This window comes from Stegodyphus dumicola, chromosome 8 (assembly GCF_044657685.1).
Source record: "Stegodyphus dumicola isolate Sdum_Otavi_A_Nest chromosome 8, ASM4465768v1".
NCBI lineage: Eukaryota > Metazoa > Arthropoda > Arachnida > Araneae > Eresidae > Stegodyphus > Stegodyphus dumicola.
In genome coordinates this window covers 8,303,251-8,326,615 of record NC_140775.1, presented here as the reverse complement: position 1 = coordinate 8,326,615, position 23,365 = coordinate 8,303,251, and the positions used below count along the sequence as shown (strand labels likewise).

The 23,365-nt window shown below is 33.8% G+C and overlaps 1 protein-coding gene across 1 annotated transcript in view; it reads left to right on the top strand.

Moving 5' to 3' along the window:
• LOC118204093 (uncharacterized) overlaps window positions 1–16,832 on the top strand; it is a 46,642-nt gene extending 29,810 nt beyond the window's left edge. The window contains exons 9-12 of the mRNA XM_085821553.1: window positions 5,741–5,882; window positions 6,165–6,238; window positions 6,566–6,637; window positions 14,711–16,832. Coding sequence (XP_085677679.1) covers window positions 5,741–5,882; window positions 6,165–6,238; window positions 6,566–6,637; window positions 14,711–15,013 — 591 coding nt within the window. The 3' untranslated portion in view covers window positions 15,014–16,832. The remainder of the gene's footprint in view (window positions 1–5,740; window positions 5,883–6,164; window positions 6,239–6,565; window positions 6,638–14,710) is intronic.
• Window positions 16,833–23,365: the final 6,533 nt, after the last annotated feature.

Sequence of the window (23,365 nt, the reverse complement as noted above, 5' to 3'; positions counted from 1 at the left end):
AAAGTTCTGTAGAAGTGTGAGGATACTCTATAGTAAGGAAGTAATATGTCAGTAATGATCGAGCCTCTGGAGGTGTAGCTATTTTATTCTCACTTAATTACCCATCTAACATAATCCCACTGACAACACCCCTCCAAGCTACAGCAATACAAATAAATATAAGAACACTAATTACGATATGTTCTTTTTACTTGCCACCCAATGAACACATAGATCAGCAACAAATAGATGACCTCGTAGAGCAGCTGCCTGCTCCTTTTCTAATTTTGGGAGATTTTAACGGTCATAGTCCTATGTGGGGAAGTAGAGACACCAACTCATGCGGACGACAGAAAGAGCAAATGATAGATGATCATTCTCTTTGCCTTGTGAATAATGCTGAGAAAACCTACTTCCACCAGCCTACGAGAACATTCCATACGCTTGATCTTGCCATTTGTTCACCGGCCCTCTTGCCTCTTCTTATAATTAATGTGGGAAATCATCCCTTTAATAGCGATCATTTCCCCATCTTCTTGTCTTTACCCAGAGAAATTAACTCTCCTATTGAACGACCAGAAAAATTTATATTTCATCGTGCCAACTGGGATATCTTTAATGCTAATGCCACAGTTACACAAGAGTTAGTGAACAATGTGGAAATAGATGAAGCAATGCAGGCTGTTACAAACAAAATTCTTCAAGCTGCTGAAATCTCTATCCCAAAGTCGTCAAATAAGCTCCCAAAATATTCAAAGCCGTGGTGGAATAATGAATGCCGAGACACAGTAAAGGAACAGAGAAAGACTTGGGGAATTTTCCATAGATTCCCCACTTTGTCAAACCTAATAGCCTTTAAGAAAGCCAAAGCGAATGCAAGGAAAGTACGCCGTCAGAGCCAGAGGGCTTCATGGATAGCCTATGTGTCTGGAATTACATCTTCTACACCAAGTAAACAAGTATGGGAAAGGGTTAAGAAAGCATGTGGATTATATAAAGACCACACACTTTCCATCCTGGAAAAAGATGACCGAGTGATTAGCAACGCAGAAGAAATTGCGAATACTATTGGTGAGACTTTTGCTGCCACTTCCAGTGGCAAAAATCATTCACAAGCATTTCTTTCTGTCAAGCTTTCTGGGAGTATGTTTGATTCAAAATTAACTTTCATGCCACATGTAATGTACCTGAGGAAGAAGTGTTTCAAAGTGCTAAATCTTTTAAAAGTACTGGCAAACACCTCTTGGGGGGCAGAGCATAGCTCCCTACTTCACATCTACAGAGTGCTGGTCCGCTCAAGAATAGATTATGGCTCAGTAGTTTACAAATCAGCCCGTCCTGTTTTATTAAAACTAGATTCTGTTCATCATCAGGCTCTACGGATTAGCTCTGGAGCCTTTAGAACATCTCCCGTACAGAGTCTCTATGTCTACTGCTTCGAACCATCCCTTCAGTTGAGATGGGAGCAACTCTGTCTTGCTCATTATTTCAAAATTTTATCCATACCTGACCATCCTAGTCGCCCTCCTTTGCTTGATGACTGCTACAACCGCCTCTTTGCTGCACGACCTCTATGTGTGCCACCTTTCCATGTAAGAGCTCAGTCACTGATAGATAAATACCACATGTCCGATGTAAAAGTCAAGACCACAAAGCATTTTGAAATTCCATCCTGGGAGAGTGCAAATATCCAACTAATTAATGCTTTACAACACCTTAACAAGAGGAATACTAATGATATCATATACAGACAGTTATTTCTAGAGCATAGACAAAAATACAGTGAGTACATTCCTGTATATATGGACAGCTCTAAAGAAAGTAATCATGTTGGAGCATCTTTTGTGATTGATAATTATATGAAGGGCATCCGTCTACATAACTTTTGCTCCATCTTCACTTCTGAATTGGCTGCTGTATATGAAGCACTTTCCTTCGTCTCTGGACTACACAAACGAAAGTTTATTATATATACGGACTCGCTCAGTGCACTGAAAGCTTTAGAAACATTTTGCGACACCCAAAATCCTGTTGTCGTTGAAGTTCTGAAGTTAAACTTAAACTTGAAGAGCCGTGGATATGACATTCTTTACTGCTGGGTTCCGGGGCATGTAAGGATAAAAGGTAATGAGTTGGCAGACATCACAGCAAAGACTGCTGTCGAAATGTCTAGTCGGCTTATTCCTTGTAAAAATGTGAACATTGTCATCAAGCAGAAGGTCCTATGTATGTGGCAGCTATTCTGGGATGCTCAGCTTAATAACAAGCTGAGAAGAATAAAAACGAGAATTGAACATTGGGAAGCAAATGGAAATTGGAGAGAGGAAGTGCTTTTAACTCGCCTCAGAATTGGTCATTCACGAGTGACATATAACTTCCTATTAAAAGCAGACAGAGAACCTCTTTGTTGCAAATGTAATTCTATACTCTCCGTGTGTCACATTTTAACAGAGTGCCCTTATTTTAGTAAACTTCGTGAGAAATATTTTAATAGTTCTGAAGTAACTCTTCAACATCTCATTGGGCAAGATTTTAATACTAATATATTCCTCTATCTAAGAGATACTGGGTTTTATCATTCATTTTGAAATAATTTTAATGTCTACTGTCATTCATGAATTTTACCTATTTTAACAGTTGAATCATTTGGATTTTACTTTACATGTCAGCTTTCATCACTTTATTCTATCTGTTGATTTTATCAGTGAGCTTGTTTTAAATATATATCTTCTAATATTTGTATCTGTAATTCATCTGTATATTGAAATATCACACCTGTATTCGGCGCATATAATCTTCAAGGTTTTGTGCCAGAAATCACTATCACTATCACTAACGAAGAAGACTGCTGTTTCCGATCGTCACTAATTGCTGAGGTGCGTTGTTGTCTTTTGTCTGTGAATGTGATGCGATCTATACTATTAAAATCTGCATGCATCTGTCACTTTGTGGCATTATCTTCTCCGGAATAGCGGAGTTGAGCTTCAAGAGAGGTACCCCGGGATTCCGAAAATTCCTGGAAAGCCATTTCAACCATTCTCATCTTCATATGACTTTAGTTAGCCGACATATCAATTAAAAACTCAGAAAAATGCTAATTTTTGCCCTCATTTTTATGAGTGGCAACAGTCTTGCACACTGGTGATGAAAATCTGCTTTATTTCAAGAAGTTTTGCCACTGCTCGCTTCCAAATCGTAAAGCTTCGTAATAAAAAATTTCTAATTTTCATAAAATATGAAAATTCATAAGAAGCCCTTTAAACTGTCTCATCTTTGAATGACTTAAATTGGCCGAAATATTAATTAAAATTTCAGAAAACTCTAATCTGCTTTATTTCAAAAAGTGTTGCCACTGCTCGCTTTCAAATCATAGAATTTGTTAATAAAAATTTTGTAAGTTTTACAAAATATGAAGTAAAAATAGCATTGCCAAACTTTAACACATATTAGTATTATTATGTAAGGTCATATTCTGATGTTGAAGAAAGCACGTGGTTGCATATGGCATCATTGTATGTTGAAAGTTTTTAGTTAATGTCAGCATCTTAAATAAATAGCTACTGTTGGCAACATTTTTGTTTCAGGTTAGTATAATTGACACAATACATTAATACCACATTAATTCTTTTATTGATATTAAGTAAAATCTGTTATATTACAATAAATTTAAATTATGATGTCATACGTATTAACCTAAAATGTCAATTTGGGACTTGGAAACTTCACTTACAACTGGTGCACGAGTTCTAGGAGTCTTAGCCAGTAAAGTCGTTTAGGTGCTATAGCCCTTTTGCTATAAAAAAATAAAACAAAGGTGTTAATTAACACCATACCCAGAGGCAAAAAGTCCAAAATGACAATAAGCCATGCATTTTAAATTTTTGTAAAAGTTTTAAGTCCATGCAAATGCAGAAAGTCAAAAATGCGGGCAGCGGGGATAGAACCCACTGAAGTGTCAAATGTTTTTGCTTTTTGGTCTGGCAATAAAAAAAATATTTATGAATTGGTTGTTGCTTGGAAAGAATGAACTGATTTCTTTGATACTAAAATGTTTCTATGTATTTGCTTTTCAGGGGCACGTAGAACTTATAAGTTTTACTTTGGCTGCAGCCTGCTCAGCCTGCTAGTATCTCTATATCCTTCGAATTCATTTGGAGAAGCCTTATCTGCATTCTTCATCATTTGTACTGTCATAATCGGAAAGGTTACTCTTTTCTAATGTTCCAGCATCAGTCAGTTTCTTTTAATGTACTTTCCTTTTCTTGGGCTGTGAAGGTCCTGCATACTTTTAACATTTTCCATTTTTAAAAATACCATAAAAGATTCAAGCACAAATTTTGAAAACAATGCAAGTACTCTTTGTTCAATTTTCAGTGTCACACGAAAAATAAAGCCTATAGCTTACGATAATCAACTGACATCTTAAAGCATCAGCATTAGTAGTGCCAACAATCTGGTGTGCTGGTGACAGCACACTTGCTAAGTTTCACATTGTATAGAGTAATGTTCATTAAAATAAATAAATAAAAGTGTAATATTTTTTTTGGTTGATTTCCTACAATGCTTAGAAGAGGAAATGTGAAAACATTGAAAACGTGTCAGTAATGTATGCACTTTAAGGAGAAAATGAAAACAAATTTATTCATAAAAATAAATTTTCATATGATTCTTTGTGATAATGATAAGAGAGGGGGGAGGCGGAGAATCTCATTTCACTAAGTATTTCAGATGTTCAGTTTTACAATTCATGCTATACTTAAGAATTTTTCCGAGTTTGATTTGGACTTATAAAACCCCTCATTTCTGTGAAACATAGTTTCACTATATCGGTTTATATGCAATAAAATTCCAACTAACTGGAATATCTTGGAATTTTAGAAAAATTTAGTAAGCGAGAGATTTGCAATGCCATTATAGAGCTTGTAATACTATTAGCATGTATTCTTTGTAAACACATAGTGTGACTTAGCACCAGTAATGTATCCCAACATAATTGTAAGAAACTCATCTTGGTTTAAATGTAAATTCAATTAATTCTTGATAAGATGATTTTTGTAAAGAAAGATATAAGTTCTATTTTCCCTTGGGTTTTGAAAAAATTATTAATATTTGGGATTACAAGAAATGTAATATTTTCGAAGTTACAATATCTGGATGTAAAAAGAAGCCATGATATGCGACTTTGAAAAGGTGTAAACACTAACAATGTAATGTAAAATTATCATGAGTGATTTAAGTTTTTTACATGTTGTATCAGTAATTTATATCTCTTTATTAACTAAATAAATAGTTCCGTACATTTAAATTTCTGCTGGACATCTCCACCAACTTTCACATTTTGTGGGATTTCATAGCAATCAAAATATGTCACCTTTTTATGACTTCAATGTTTTTTTTCCAAATCTTGTATAATTTTAAATTTAGGTTTTTATATTGAAACAGGTGATGAATAAGATGATTGTTTTTATAATTAAATTTTCCATTAATTTTGCTTTCAATATGAATTTTTTGTTTTTATACACTCAAATATCTTGCATTTCCCGAGCTTTTACTGTACATATCATGCATTTTTCAGCATTATGCTAAAGCAAATAAGTTCTTATAATAATTTTCATTCAAGAAATATGCTTGGTTTGGGAAGCTAAACTGAAATAAATTTATATATATTGAATTTTTAAAATCAGCATTTTTATGGATGTGTACTAGATAGCCTATTATTAATTTTTGTATAAAGTTACAAGAAATTATCTTATGTTTTTAGATTGATGCAGAATTTTTACGGATGCATCCAACTTCAGATACTTTCTTGGGAAAATTTTCATCTTTTTATGTCCCAAGAATTTTGAGATATGTAGAAACAAAAAGGCCTGATCTTCTGGTACCAACTATTGCTGATTTCAGTGGTAAAGACTTCCAAATATTTAACTAGAAATGATGTAATACATAAAAACATTTTTGTCTATTGTTTTAATTCATTAGATTAAACTAATTTTGCATCAGTTATCACATATTGGTATCTACTCCTAAATGTTTGATATTTATTTATTCTGGCTTAGTAGCTCAGAAAGTTGCAAGTGCATGTAATCCTAGTATTAAAACCTTTTTACTGATATACTATTTATGTAAATATTCGTGTTCGTGTGTGCCTTTTAATTTTTTTAAAATATATATATATATATTCGTAGATGATCTAAAAGCATTAGTTCTGCTCCCTGAACTTTTGCCCAGCCCAAATTATGGGAAAGGAAAAGAGAAAAAGGTAAAGAATTCATTAATATGGGGTAAATATTTGACAAAAAAATCTATGAATACAAAATCATTTCATATGCTTAGCTATAAAATTCTTCTGATTAGATAATATTTTTAGTTTGTTATGTGTGTATATAAATATCATACATGAATAAACTATCTATTCATATATTATGTACCAATAATAATTGAGCTTAGATACACATCTCTTGAAATTCGTTATATTCTTTCATAAAAACTTCATGTGCAATATTTATATGGCTTTAATTAATAATTATGCTTGGCATATAAGTTTTATTTTGTATTTGATTTTTTTTTTTTTTTTTTTTTTTTATAGAGTAAATTTAAGCCATCATGCAGTTATCTGAAAAGATCGATTCCTAGTCCTGCACTTATCATATTTGCTAATGTAAGTATTGATAAATTCTGATACTCCTGTAATAACTTTCATTTTAAGAGGGCAGATCATAAGCCACATTTCAGCAGTGACTGTATTTGGTCCATATGGCTAAAATTCGTGTTTTCAGGCTGTTGTCATCTATTGTTTTCACAGATGATGCATGTTTATTTAAATAGTTACTCTGGTATCTGAATGGAATTGATCTGAATAATACCTACATACCAGCAGATGTTTCTAGAGAATGAGATGGTTTGATTAGATTTGTGAGGGATCAACCCTTTAACCCCTGGATTTTTTGAATTCACAAAATGTTAAAATTAAATTATTCATGGGTTGAATAAATGACATAGTCCAGGTTGAACAATTAAATATATTGGGAATATTTTGTTTACATGGAAACGAGCAACCACAGTAATGTACACCAGATAAGGATAACACAACAACAGCACTACTGTTCCCAACTAACATTAAGTAAATATTGTGATTGGCACGCATATCTTATTTTTTAACACGCCCTCTTGCCAATCACACTATGTGCAAGATATTTAAATACTTCCATAAAAATTAATCACCCTGTGGTTGTATACATTTACAGAAAAACGATGTAGCTGCTATTACATGCTTAAACACTATTGACCTCTACTTATGAATTGTATCATTAAATGAACACATATTAAGTTATACTAGGAAACACAATATTTACATAGAAATAATTAAGAAAAATTAGTATCTAGGCTTCTTTCTGGAGTTTTAAGTCAAGTTTCTATGCAGTTACAACCATAATGGTTTATGTTCAGTCACAAACTTTGAAGGAGATCATTTTCACATGCGAGTCCTGGCATAGTTCATGTCATGTAAAAGTTTTTTTTTTTTTTTAGGTCTGCTTAGTTAGGAAATCAGCGAGATTGTCGCTGGATGGCACATAATCAAATACAATCACATTTTCTTTTCACTAGGTCTTTCAGGAAGTGAAATTTAATATTGATGTTCTTACTTCTTTCAGAAGTAACATGGTTCTTGGCTAGGAATATTGCTCCCTGGTTGTCGACTAGCACTTTTTGACATGAAGCAGCTAATTCACTACAGATTTCCTTGATGAAATTTTTAATCCATAGGATTTCCTTGGCAGTGTTCTTTGATTTCCTCCCACTGTTGTTCATCTACCTTCTTTTATTTTATGCTGGGGTCCAGTGGCGTGTATGCACATTTTGCTTCAGTCATTTTAAATGTTTTTAGGATCTCTGATACATAAACTATTTGATCTAGTGTGTATGATCCATTTTCTTTGCATATTTGCATTGATAAGATCTAGCTTGCAGGACCTTGGTCCTTGACATTGAACCTTTTCTAAATGCTTTCCTTGAATTCATTTATCTCTGGCATGTTTCCGACTATCAGGAGGTCATCAACATAAACTCCAATTATGATGTTCTTCTCGTGACAAAAGTAAGTACAAGGGTCTGCATTTGATCTTTTCAATCCATACTGGATCGGGAAGTAGTTCAAGCAAGTATTCCATGCACGTCCTGATTTTCGGAGACCATAAATGCTTTTCTTCAGGTGGCAGATAAGGTGTTCTTTCCCTTTCTCAATGCAGCCTTCTAACTGTGCCATATATATATCCTCTTTTAGAATTCCATAAAGGTATACAGCTGTCACATCCATTTGATGAACCTCTAGCTTTTTCTCTGCAATTATGGCAATCAGTAACCTTATAGATTTAAGTTTGATGACTGGTGAAAAGGTGTCTTGAAAGTCCTTTCTGGGTATTTGCAGATAGCCTTTTGCCACCAATCTGGCTTTGAACTTTGCTCGGTTCCCAATCTCGTCTTTTTTCTTATGAAAAAACCATCTGGATGGTATTACCTTGGCGCCTGGTGGTTTAGTACTTAGTTCCCATGTTTCAGCTTGAGTGAGGTTCTGAATTTCTTCCTCCATGGCTTTTAAGCACATGTCAGCTTTGGGTGATTTCAGGACATCTTTTAGAGTTAGTGGGTCCTTTTCTTCAGATTGTTGTCTCTCTTGGGCATTATACAGATAAAAATCTTCAAAATGTTTAGGTATTCTGGTGTTTCTTTTTTTTACCTCTCTCACTCCCATGGGTAGGATTTCTGGCTGCTGCTTCGACTTCAGGGTCTAGGTTGTTAAAAACGTCTTTAACGTTGTTAGAAGTATTTTCAAGCTGTAGGTCTGGACATCTTTCAGAATTTTGGTCAATCGGATCTGTATTTAGGTGTTTGGTTTCGTCCAAGTCATTTACATCAGGAGTTATGTGATCTAGAGATGAGTCATAAGCTTCTGTTTCAGGTAGGTCCAAGGGATATTCTGATTCAAAGTCTTCAATTTTAAGAGAAGCTTGTTCTTCAGGATTGTCACAGTTGCTTAGTTTTAAGGAGAAAACATTATCTTCAAAAATAACATCTCTGCTGACAAAAATATTTTTCTTCTTTAGGTCATACAATTTGTAGCCCTTAACTCCTTTAGGATAGCCCACAAAAACACATTCTGTAGCTTTAGGATCAAGCTTGCTTCCTCTTGAGTGTGAGCTAACATGACTCCAGGCTCTGCATCCGAAAACTCTGAGGTGGTCTGTTTTGACCCTGACCATCTTTCCTCTGGAATATCATCATCAATTGCCACAGATGGGTGCTTGTTGTGGAGATAGGCCGCAGTAACTATTGCTTCAGCCATGTTTGGTTCAGTCTTTCTGCGAGACTATTTTGTTGGGGTGTGTCAGGTACAGTTTGTTGTCTTTGGATCCCATGCACAGCGAGGTACTTGTCAAACTTTTCACTTATATATTCCCTACCATTGTCATTTCTCAGGAATTTGATTTTTCTGTTTTGGAGATTTTCTATCATGCAACGGTACTCCTCAAATTTTTCTAGTACTTCACTTTTGGCTTTCATAGAGAATGCCGTGGTATAGTGAGAAAATTCATCCGTGAAAGTCACAAAGTAATTTGAGCCTCCAAAGGAAGGGGAGAAATTTCACTAACAACATCTGAATGTATAACTTCTGGGACGTCTTTAGCTTTTGTACTAGCGGCCTTTGGAAATTTCTTCCTTTCCATTTTTCCCTGGATACAGACTTGGCAATGTGCATTTACTAATACTGTTGATTTCAGGTTTCTGCCAATGGGGATGATATTTTTTGTTGTACAAGAGTGTGGATGACCGAGTCTACGGTGCAGCAAGTCGGAACTTTCAGTTTTCGTAATGTAGGCAGTTCTCATCTTTTCTTCGATTATGTACAGTCTTCCTTTTTTCTCACCAGATAGAAAAGTATCTCCATTCTTACCAATCAATTTGTCTTTTCCTTCTGCAAATTCTACTTTTACTTTAATTCTACCAATGGATAATAGATTTCCTCCTAGTTCTGGAACATATAGAACATTTTCAATAGTGACTTTTTTTCTCCATCTTCTCCAACAGAAAATGAAATATTTCCAATTCCAGTGACCTTTATTCTTTATGAATTAGCAACTTCAACTTCAGATGTGTACTTCTTAAGGTTTGAGAATTTTCTTTTATCAGAGGTCATGTGCTCTGTAGATCCTCTGTCTAAAATCCACAGATTATTTTTCCTTGATTTTTCTTCGTTTGCCAGAAGTGCAATGTTTGTCTTCAGGTCAACTGCAGTTTTGGCACTGTTTTGGTTCTGATATTTGGCCTCTTCACAATTTTTAGAGATGTGCCCCCACTGGCCACAGCTGAAGCATTTCTTCCTCTGTTAGTTTCTTCTTCATGTGGCCTAGCTGCATACTTCTTCATGGGTTTTCCAAATGCAGGCTTTTTCTGGTTGGTGGCAAAACATTTAGTGTGAAGAGCTTGTTTTTCATGATATACTTCGGCTGAACTCTCATTTCTAACTATATGTTTCTCTTCTACAAGTAGCCTAGGTTTCACAATCGTAGTTGTCAGATTTGCTTCATCTTTTTCCAAACTTAGGATGAGCGATTCATAACTTATAGGCAGTCCCAATAGCATAACTAAAGCCACTCTTCTATCTGTGAATGCATATCCACCATTAGCTAATTTTCTATGTAAGTCCATTAATCTTGCTAGATAGGATTGGACAGCCTCATTTGGTTCATATTTATGTTAAAGAATTCTCTCATAAGTTGCAGCACGTGAAGCAAACCAAATTTTTTATGCATTTCTTTTAAACAGTTCCAGGCATCTCTGGCTCTAATATAATATCTGATATAATCTAGAAATGTATCTTCAACTATGAGGAATAATAGGGTAAGAGCTTCGTCATTCTTTTCCCTCTCCGCTTCATTCATTTCAATTCCATATCCAGGTTCCACTGCTTCCCAACATTTCTTCTGCACCAGCACAGCACACGAATGGATACACCATGTGTGGTAATTGTCACCACTAGTTATAATCTTCAGATGTCATTCTTCAAGTAAATATATCGAGCTAAATTCACCATAAAAAAATTTATTTACTTCGTCAAAGGATGGTTATCCAGCTCACTTCAGATTCACAACGTGGTTAGGCTTCAGCGATCGGCACGGTTAGGCTTCGGTGCGATCTTCAATCCTGGATCGTTATGGCATTTCCTTTTGAGCTTTGTGCTTATAACATGTTAAAATTAAATTATTCGTGGGTTAAATGAATGACATAGTCCAGGTTGAATAATCAAATATTGAGAATATTTTGGTTACATGGAAACGAGCAACCACAGTAATGCATACCAGATAAGGACAACACGACAACAGCACTACGGTTTCCAACTAACATTAAGTAAATATTGTGATTGTCATGCATCTCTTACTTTTTTTAACACAAAAAACAGTCTATAAAATAGTGTTTGTAGCAGCTATTAGAAGCTTACAACATATTAACAAGTTCATACTTGAGTTGTCTTAACTAGAATACCATGGCAGTTGCCACCATCAGGTTTCAGAGCAAACAGTCATGTGAAAACACATGCAGACAAGCTCCCAGATGAGACCTCTGACATTCAACGGTAAAACAATCTATACAACTGATAAAAGAGACCTTTACATATGAAGGTGACAAATGCCACCAGCAGAGCTGAAAGGGTTCATATGTTCTAAAGCATGGTATTAATCCTTTGCATGCTTGCATCTTATTATGACCATGGATTTCTATTTGTAAATTGAGTAAATGCTTCAAAGTAAAATTTAAAAAGTACAATTCCAATCTCTGACTAAAACAAAGCAATCAAATTAAGAACAAGCATAATTGTTTATTATGAAAAGATGGTACTTGATTTCATCAGGCAGTCTTGTTATTAATGTGGCTTTGGAAATGATGAAGTAGTAGAGCTGGATTAATTAAAAATAAATATGTGCTTTGGGCATCAAGGAAAGGTACTTAAGGACCCAGAAAGGGGACACCTTAAGAAATGATTATTTCAAACTTTACCATGGAATATGCACTCTTCAAAAGTGCAATTGCAACACTGTGAAGGAATGAATGTTGCAGTGTGAAATTAACAGGATCAATAGATGTCAGAGACATATGCAAATGATTAAATGTGCATGAGCATCTGGTTACGTGATATCCAGTTTCTGGCTATAAAAGCCAGTAGCTGGCTCGTTCTATATATGTATATATACTATCAATGACAGGTTGTTGTAACAAAACTATTGAAGAAGAGTAGAAAATGCCTTGAAGACATCAGCAAACTGAAAGTAGCTGTTATCATCTGAAGAACGAGAACATACCCTAGAGACTTCATGAGCTCTGTTTGCAAGTTCAAAAAGACAAGTTAAAACTCGGTCTCTGTATAACCCACCTTACTTCAGATTGTAGCAAAAGCATTTTATGTTCACTGCCCATCTTTTGCCATAAAATTGTTAGTATTCTTGAATTTAAACATTGGCTTTTAATAAAATTAACAATTTTCATAGCTTGATTCAAAACTATTTACAGGTTTTCAAGGATTGTTTTGGCTACTAAAGCTTCCGGATGAATGGAGCAGTGATTAAATTTAGTTTCAGGTGCAACTTTCTTTATCTGAGAAATGATACCGAAATGTTTTCCTGTTAAAGCCCGAGTTCTGCATATGACAATGCACCTAATCCAAGAAATATCATTCTCAAACATAAAATTGCCAATTCGAAAATTTCATTTGCAGTTGCTCTGTCATGAAGAGATTCACAAAGTAAATACTCTTCAGCAATTTGTGTATCTTCTTCGTTAGTATTCTTGATATGTATGTAAACTAATAATTGAACAAAGTTTGCTATATCAGTACTTTTAGAGAAATACTTAATGTGTTTTATTTTTTGAATAAGTGTCTCTTTTATGGAATGTGCCATTCCATGCATTCATACACTTTGTATCATTTGATAACAGAATATTATTAAGTTCATTAGCTGTTTTTTCATTGAATAATGTTAAAACGATATGGTTAGCTGCTGGTAATATATAAAAAGGTTTTCTCCAATAGTGTGAGCCTGCCTGTGTTTTTATTGAATAATGTTAAAACAATATGGTTAGCTGCTGGTAATATATAAAAAGGTTTTCTCCAATAGTGTGAGCCTGCCCAGTCTTGGCAATTCTTAGGCTTACTAGGTAACCAGCTTCTAAAGCTGTTTCATTTGAAGTAAAAAACCTTTCATAACTTGTTTACTATTCTTGAACTTTGATAATTTCCTATTAAAATATTTTTTAGGTTTATCCTTTCAATTGGTATGCTTAGATTCAAGATGTCTTTTAAGAAACGATGGTTCACCGCAAACAACACATTGAGGTTGAGGGTCCATTTCATTTACGTTTCAAGTAAACTCAAATGATAAATAACTTTCATTATATTTTCTATAAACGGTTTTTCTTTTCAATATTCTTAGTGCTAGTAGATTGTCTTGGATCGATCACCTGTGAATCTTTCGCCTGTAAATAACTTTTCCTCTTAGTCAATCCTATCCATTTTTCCATTTAAAAAAATCTTAAGTTTGTTTTGTTATTTTTTCATAAATATTTAAAAGCACAATATATTACGAGTTCTTCAAAAAACAAACAATGATATTCTCAAATCTCGTAGTAAGGAATACAAAGCAACAAGAAGACAAAATACCTGCTATTAGAGACAGCAAATTGATATGAAAAATTATTCTAATTGAAAATAGAGCAATATGAGCTCGGAAATGGTGGCGAATAAAGTGTAGACATTAGGACAACTCTGGCAGACATGCTAATAAATCGACCAACTCTTGAATTAATGAGATATTATTATCTTTTTATAGGAACTTATTTTTATTTCCTATTAAATACAACATCCATTTCTAATCATCTTTTTAAAAACATCATTTATGACAAATTTTGTCATATCTATGGCTAAAAAACATTTTGTGAAAATAGAAATAGATTATTTTGCAAAAGTCTATGAGCGGCTATAGACCTTGAACGAAGAAAGCTCAGGTTGCATAAATTTATGAGCATTAGAGAAAAAAAGCTTAAACAAGGTGTTGGAAGTAATTATTATTATTATTATTATTATTATTTGCATACCACTGGTTTAGAATCGCTGCCATGGAGGAATTGAGAGTTGCCGGGACTCAGCTTGGCAATTAATATATAACAGGAGATCATTAATAGCATGGCAGACAGTATGCTTGCTGTTTAGAGGCAAGTGGTGGTCACATTATATATTGCATCAAAAGTTCAATTTTTCCTAGCTTTGTTTGTTTCTTTAATCATCTGCATATGTGTCTTACCTCTGCCTGTCCTGATATTTACACATTGCTCTACACATTCCTTCATGATGTTGCAATTTTACTTTTGATGAGTGTATATACAGCTAAACCAAGATCAAGAAAGAAGGATTGGGGTAAAGTTGTTTTAAATGTATGTGGGGACATCCAAATTTTTCAAGTGTTTATAGCCTGTCACTACAGCTCTGAGTGGAAGTTGAGTGGGAAGTTCTTAACTATTCTCTGCATGATATTTTTAAACATTCATTGGATTTTTTTAGATTATTATAATAATGCTATTTTTTTAATTGGAAAAGTAAAACTTTTGTAATATATATGGCTCATTGTCATTTGGTTTGCTGTCATAAATTATTAATGGATGTGTTTTTAAAAAAATTTATCTTTAGGGAATAGAAGACTTGGAATCACCTGGAACAACTGACCATAAACAGCCAATTCTGGTTTGTGTGTCTGCAAGTTCCTGTAGCAAATTTTATGTTAAAGCAGGCAATCTATTAATTTCATGTCCAAATCATGCATTGAAGGCATTCGACATTCTTTTCAAAACTCATTTTGTATTTAATGTTGAATATGCACATATGTTAATATATTTTTATAACTTCATTGCAAGCTTTTTGTATAATGTCTGCACTCCGAGAGCAGCTGCAGACTCCTTAAACACATGTCTTAGTAATATATCTGTTACATAAGATTTTAATATTTACTGTATATACATTGCATTTCATATTTTAATAGCATATTCATTAAACATATGTGATATAAATGCATATCAGATGTGTTAAAAAAATTCAAGCCAAGAAAAATGAGTGCTTGAATATTGTATATACAAAGTGTAATAGAATTCGTGATTACAACTTTAAGGGTGATAAAAATGGTAAAAGTAAGAATTTTCATAATACGGTGTGTGAGGCAATGTGAATTAGAACATGGAAATAACGGAAGTTCAAAGAACATGGTAAACAAAGTAATTTTAATCATGGGTATTTACAAGAACAGGTTTGACATGTACAGGTATTGTTCAAATGAATGATCATCAACTATATAAAACAGTGATGTCAAAGAGACCCGTTGGAAGATGTGTCAAACATACACATTGGAAAATGTTTGGCACTTGATGTACTTCTATAGCTGCAGTATTAATTCTGGTGATAAGGTTTCCAAGAGAGTTAATCTGTATGTTGTAAATGAGGTCTGTCTTTGTTATGATGCCTGTGTGCTTATTTGAACATTTATTGTAAATATTCATGATTGAAACGATATTTAATTTTTTTCATATACCTTGAACTGAACTATGGTTTTTTGGTGTTCACAGCACTCTGTGTAATGAAAACTGCTAGTTTTGCTTTGTCCTATCACATCTTAACACATTGACTGCCACACGAGTTTGTAAGAAAATCTCGTTTAGGTCATAAGGGCTGCTATACCATGCATCAATTGTTTCTCACCACATGAGTTTAGAACGTCTAGAATGAAACTTGGAAACTTCATTTCAGTTTAAAATCTCTCCTCAAAAGTGAAGTATATAAGAAAGGGTGTCCTTTCTTCTTTTCCAAGTATTTTTTCTGTAGTGACAAATTGTTGAAATTTTTTTTGTTATAATTGTTGCTCTAATTTTTTGCAGCGTCTAAAAGAAAAATAAAAGAATAATTTTTAAGTGAGTCATATAGCAGTGTAGAAGAAACCTGTTGCGAGGCTTAGCAAAATTTGAATAGTAATAATGAGGAACATTTGAGATTTTTCAGGCAAATAATTGTGAACAAAATTACATATTCTGATCCGAATACTGATAAATGCAGTGACAATAAATGTGGTATAGATACCACTGATCATATTTTACAAGAATTGGTTGTTTAGAAAGAAAGAGAAGTCGATACCAAAGAGAGCATATTTTGGTTTGGTGAACAGAATGAATTTAGGTATCGGCAACAATCATTTTCGTTTCTTTCTTTCAACAATCTTTTTTTTTTTTTTTTCAAATGCCTATTTTACCTAAGAACTCAAGGAACCATCACCTGAACATGGATGATGCAATCTGATCAAAATTTTTGCCATTACCCAAATGTGGGCAATGCGCCTAATCAGAATTTTTGCCGTCACCCGAATACGGGTAATGTGGCAGTCAAAGTGATAAAGCTGTAACCATCAGTTGTATTCACTTTTCTATTGTTCATCATCAGTTACCTGCTCATAATAAAATATATGAAATCTGCATTTAAAGTTATGTGGTACACTAATGAATGTACGAATAAATTACATGTAATAAAGAGAGAATGTTCATTATGTATAATAAATCATGAAATAACATTTTAGTAGTAAAGAAAAAGTTTTGAATGGGACTAAAATCTATTTTTAATTTTAAAATCAAATGATAAAACTGCTTAAAATTTTAATTTAATAAAAGTTAATCCCATTTTTTAAAAAATATTGTTATGTATCTATGTGGGTGTTATATATCTATATGGGTATGTATGTACATATTATATTTTCTAATAAAGAATTTTTCATGTATTACTTGTTTTCATTTGTGTTGAAATTACCTCGAGGAAGTTATTTTAATGATTCCTACTCTGGTTTAATTAATAAATAAAATACTTAAGAATTTTCTTCAGAATTATGAAAAGTGTTTGATATTTCTATATTGATACAATTCATATTCCCCTTAAAATTCATTATGAATATTTAGTATCAATTTGTATACTACTAAAGATATACAAATAAGTTATAGTCTAAAAGTGTACATAAATATGTACAGTACAAAGTCTTTAATCTGGACTCTAGTTTATATCTGGACATATTGTGAACTAATTGGGAATTGGTATATGTATAATTTCTCAAAGTTTAAAGTGTTCTTTAAGCTAACTGAAGATCTAATTCAGAAGTCAAACAACAAAAATCAGCGTTATATTTTTTGTTTGACTTCTGAATAAGTATTTGTTCGGCGTGTTATTGTGTCTTAATTAAATGAAGATTTTAAGCTTTTAATACCATGCATTTTGGGATAAAAAATATAGCTTTTTTAACTCGTATTCCTGCAATATGTGAAGAAAAAAAATTGAAAATGATGAGGAATAGCATGAGAATATTTTATGTCTACCATAATTTTTTGAATCTGTTATAAACTTAAAACTATAAAACATGAGACAGAATGCATGACTAAAACTGCCCCCCTCCAACTGAAAACTTTAATTTCCAATGCATGATAAATCTTTTCTTATTTCTATTAAGTCACTAGTGCCGCTGTGTGATATGAAGTGCCTTTGTACAGATTTGTATCCCTATGAAATACAATTGTAAATTAAAATGAAATGGATTTCAAAAATTTCTATTTTTTAACATATTAAATATAAGATATGCCTATGTATACAGAAAAATAAATCAATTAAAAATTCAATTTTCATTAAAATGTTATGGAACTTTTTGGATGATTTTGAAATGCCAGTCATTTGTTATATTTTTATGCTCTTAGATTTAGCTGCTACAAAACTGTTAATCAAATAATTTCTAAAGTACTTATTAATATCATTGATGAATCAGTTAGATGTACTCACATTATTGATTTCAAATATTTTTTGTTACTTTGAAAAACTGTTTGTTCAGGTATTTTCTGATACAGGTAATGTGAAATAAATACCTAGTATTATGGCAGTGTTTTGAATGCATTGATTAATTTATTTTCATGCAGTTGTAAAACTTTATGAGAGGTATAATTTTCTTACAAAAAGTCGCTTTTAATTCTTTAAACTATATTAATTCAGATTATTAGAATTTGTATTTTCGCTCATTTTTAGGTGTATTATTTTGTAAATCTTTTGCATTTTTTCAGTAAATCAGTGCAATGATTTACAGTACTTATCCTAATTATTTTAACTCATTAATGCTGTCTATAAATTTATAATCATCATTGTGTTTTATGAAATCCTTCTGTAACTGATGATACAGTAACATCTAAAATTGCGGGAAAAACAGGCTTTTAATTTTTTTTATCAAATGCCAGCCTGTTGGCCACTAGGCTACGTGCTTTCCAATATTTTTCCATAACACAATTAAAATGAAATAATGTCGACCATTCATCAAGGTGAGGAGCAGTCATATCTTGTCCAATTGAACCCAAAATGCACATAGAAGGGTCGACAATATTAAAATGAAATAAATGGGCATGGTGACAGATATGTCCAGTCAACAGTCTAAAAGTGGCTACCACGGCTGCACGAGGAGCATTTTCAGAACAAGATGGGAATTGGTGCTGAGGGCACTCCAGGTGAAATGTGATATGATGATTCAAGACATTTCTGTATTCTGATTGAGAGAGCTTGTCAGTAATTAAAATTCATAGAACACTTAAATTGATGGGAATGATCATTAATGTAGATTAAACTCCAAGATAATTAATAGCACAAAACATATTTTATTAATGAAACTTAACATGTTTTATGGAAATTCCCCGTATAGCAGCAGCCATGAAAATCTTATCAAATATTTTGCACTTGGTCATTTATATTTTTTTTCCTTGGCACCACCTATCTGCCGAAGACGGAACACCAGGATTTAATTACAGGAAGAGTGAGTGGACACTGTATGAAGGGGGTCATCGAAAGATGCTTTTCATCTCCAGTTTCGAAGAATAAAAGGGCAGATTTCTATTTGGTTCCTGAATTAAACATCAACCTTCTTTTTGCAACCTCCTTCTCATTTTTCTCAACACCACAGTGGAAGGGTACAACTGGAAAGACACTTTACATTGAATTCTCTCAAGCAGAGATCTACATTGCAAGACACGAGAGCTTTATACTCCTGATTAAATAATAAAGTCTGAAGAGCAGCCCTCTCAAAGGAATTCTGGTGAATGGAATGTTGCTGAAGAATTGCATAGATTGATTTCAGCTCACCATCAAAATGGATAGTGAACTTTCCAACTAGCAGATAAAAACAAAAACCTTCACAAAAAATACCAGCCCCAGCTCCTTGAGTAAAATCCAGAAGGGAATCATCTGCATAGATGTGAAGCCATTTATAGTAGGATAGCAATCTTGCATAGTTTCCAAAGCATTCACGAGACAGCAGTCTGACTTTGTTATTTTCTGATTTAGATCCAGTTCAATGTTAAGGACCATCTAATCCAAGGGGTTAACAAGATAAGAGTATTTCGATGGGTGTATTGTTAATTAAATGGAAACAGTCAATATCATGAATTTTTTACACTTTATTGTGCCATTTCTTCCTGTACACATCCAATTGACGTTCTTATGTACCTAAGCACAGTTGCATAACTCATATGGCATCACTTGCTGTTCTGCACTTTCTTTTACTTTTATCATTCTGATTTGGTAGTGACTGGCTCTCCTCTCCTTACACCTCTTCAGAAATTTTAAAATTACGTCTTTGATTTAATTTCCACTAATTTCTCTTCTAAATTCTTCGCCTTCGTGGTCTTATTCATTTAATACCACTATTTTGCATTGTTAAATAACCAGTCATCTTTTTGCTTCATTTTTGTATTTTTTTTTAAAGCTTAGTAAAATAAAGAATGCAATAAACCAACCATCTTGACAGAAATCTCACAACAGAAAGCAAATGTCTTCTGATATCCAGCAGTAATTAAATCCATTGGTAGTGTATTATCAGTTGAAGCCTATCCCGATCTGATTGACTTATTGCCAAAACAAGGCACCTCTTTATTTTTTAAACTGTCAAGCTCATCAGCTACATCAAAATAGCTTTCCCCCTGGTTGTTTGGATATAACTTTTGGTAGAATACAGATAATTCAATAGCTTTAATGCATTATAAAATATATATAAGTCAAAATTAATTATATGCATAAATATATATTTTCAATTCCTCTAAAACATTTTTTTTTTGATAATTACATTAAATTAAAAATCAGCATTACATTATAAATGTCATTAAGAAAACAAAGAAATGCTATTCAGTTAAAATGAACTGCAAAATTTGATAACTAATTTAAGAATTAAAAATCAAGCAGGAGCCCGCAAATGGTAAAATCACTGAACACTGGTAGTTCAGTCCGGGGTTTGAATCCTGCGAACGGGTTGGCTGCATGGGTGTTTTCGTGGCTTTCCTCAAGTGTAAGGTTGTAGAGCCATTAGGTAATTTGGAAGCAGGGAGTCATGAAAAATTAGCTACGCCTTCGCCGGGAATCGAACCACGACCTCTGGAATATGCAGCCAGCGTGCGGACCACCACACCAAAAAGGCAGGAGAAATACCTTATGAGGTGTATACGAACCAGTTTCCCTTATGAAGTCCTCCACGAAGACATGCTTGTCCTTAGGCGCTTTACCGTAATTAACCACTTGAACTGAAAAGACGTGCCACGCACGTTGAGATGCTTTTGTCTCAAACCGAGTGCAAAAATGAAAATAACGTGGTGCACACATCGCCTAACAACGAGATTGTTTATTTCTTGAGTTACAGCTCTGGATTGCACTCACACACGTGGAGCGGCGTAAATGAGACACTTTACCGCTTGTTATATTGTAGCGCACGGCACCGCAATTGTGAAGTTTAGTTGTAGCGCAAGTGGTTAAACTAAATCAACTAATATCAAGCAGAAAATTTAAAAGCTGAATATATGTAAACGTACAATGCATAGTTTCAGAAACAATCCGAGGCCTTGCAACGAATTAATCCCTGAATTTAATTTATACACATTTTTAATATTTTCAAGAAAAAGTTAATTTAATTTTCATGAAATTGTATTCATATATTATGAATTCAGAATGAGCTAGATAATTCTAAATTTTAACATTTACACTATCAGTAGACTTTCATTTATATAAATATTTAAGATTATAAGAATTACGAAATTTTATCTGCTATTCTACTTTGCAAAATTTGAACTTACGTACTGTATTGAAACAATTATAGCAACAAAAGTGATAAAAGAAAAGTTTCAAAAAAGGCGTATCATATAATTCCACTTCGAAATTATGCACATGGAGGGTGGGAATAACACACAACAGAAGGTACTGGTTACTTAATATTGATTTTATTAAGGCCACTGGCTTCACAAAACACCCAAGTAAAACATAAAATTTGCAAATCAAGAACTTTGCTTGGCATAGATTTTAATCAAGACTCTATCGGTTTCGAGGGCAAACAGGTATAGGTCTCTCTTCATGAGCAAAGAAGGCCCCCTACGATGGAATGGTGTTAGACACCAGGGTGCCTGGGTTCAAGACCCTATCCCTAATCAATTAAATTTATACTTTCAAATAAATTCCAAATTAACGTAAATGAATGATCTAGTTATTATTATTATTATTTTAAATAATTATATTTTGAGTTGCAAGAGAAGTGATTATATGTATATAAAGAATTTACAGAAAGCCGTCTAGCACATGCAAAGACGCAGCTGGTGTGTAACACAGTATGTAAGTATCAGTCACTCAATGCCAATTAACAGCATAATGCATGTAACATAATTCAATGAATAAAATTACACCAGAAACAATGAATAGTAGTCAATATAAATAATACAGGTAATTATAAGTTTCTGTTACAATGCTGGTATTTAACACGTTCATTGCTGCTCCCGAGTTAACTCGGGCTTACCGAGTTATAACGTGGCACTGAACAGGTTAATATCTGCACTACAATAATTATAGATTCTAATTTCAGAGTTGGGAATGTTAATGTGGAAATTTTTTTGTTAATTGAACTTAAAAGGTGCAAATCTGTACAATTTTGAGATTGCAACATTGTACAAAAAAGGGAAAAGCTACGAAATACAACGAGAAGGTAGCACCATCTTTCGGCAGAAATAGTAAGAAAATTGAAAAATTATATTAATTGAATTTTAAAAGAGTAAGAAAGGACCGGATTGGAATTAAAATCTTTAAATTTATCTTTATTTTTCAATTTTTGGTACTGTTTCTGCTGTCTAGATGGTAATATCTTCTTGTTCGCTTTACTCCTTTCGGGTACGAATATAGCCGTGGGTTTTCCCTCTTTGATCATGATGAAGAAAGACCAGTACCTGTTTGCCTTCAAAATCGCCAAACGTAGGGTTGTTGCCTTGCTAATGTTGGTTCAATGATAAAGTAACCAACGAAAAAATGGAATAGAAAATTCGGGGTAGATACCTTTCGTCTCTAACATATTGTTAAGAAATGTAAAGGCGCGGTAAGGTAGCTTCCCCTCAAAGCAGTTTTAGGGTTGCCATAAAATGGCAAGGGAAGGCAGGGTTGCCACATTTAGCAAGAAATCGTCCGTTTGGCGACAAAATTGGCGATGTACTATGGACGGTTGGAGATCCTTCTGGAACGAATTCTTACCGGTTTAGCCCAGAATGTTCCCGAACACAAGCCGAAAGCTATATAAACCCTGCTGGTCCGCAGTCATCAATCACTGCGGAGTCGATCGAGCTGACAGCCGGGCAGCGAGTGCCGAGTGGGTCGTCGAGTTCACCGAAGGAGTCTCGTAGTGTATCGCGGTTAGTGCATCGTCGAGAGAGCGTGTTGAGCTCCGGGAACGACTAAACCGAAGAGTCGGGAGCTGTGCTCGTGTGTCGTCGAGTGCATCGCGAGTTGTAGTGTGGAGAGTCTCGAGAGTACGTGGAGTTTCGAGAACGACCAAGCAGAGTAGGGAGCTGTACTCCGGAAAGCAGAATCGAGTGCTTTGCAGGAAGCTGTCTCCACCGTTATTGCCTGACAGTGCGAAGGCTGTGTCGCTGATTGTTCCAGCGTATTTATAGTAGATCTTCGGCAACTGTAAAAAGTGTTATTGGAGGCTGTGCTGATTAATACCGGCCAATAAAGTGTGTTTCGATACTTCATCAAGTGTCGTCGTTATTCACTCCAAATCCACAGAAACCCCGTACGAACGTGAAGGAAGAAAATGACGCAACAACTGGTATCAGAAGAAAACGAAAAACGCAACAATATATTAAATTAGAAATGAATAGTATATAGTTAAAGAAGTGCTGTAACAAAATGTAATGAAACGTTTTACAACTAGATAAGCAATTTTAAATGAAGCAGAAAATTATATAATCAGTGTCCAGTTTTAAATGCCATACAAAC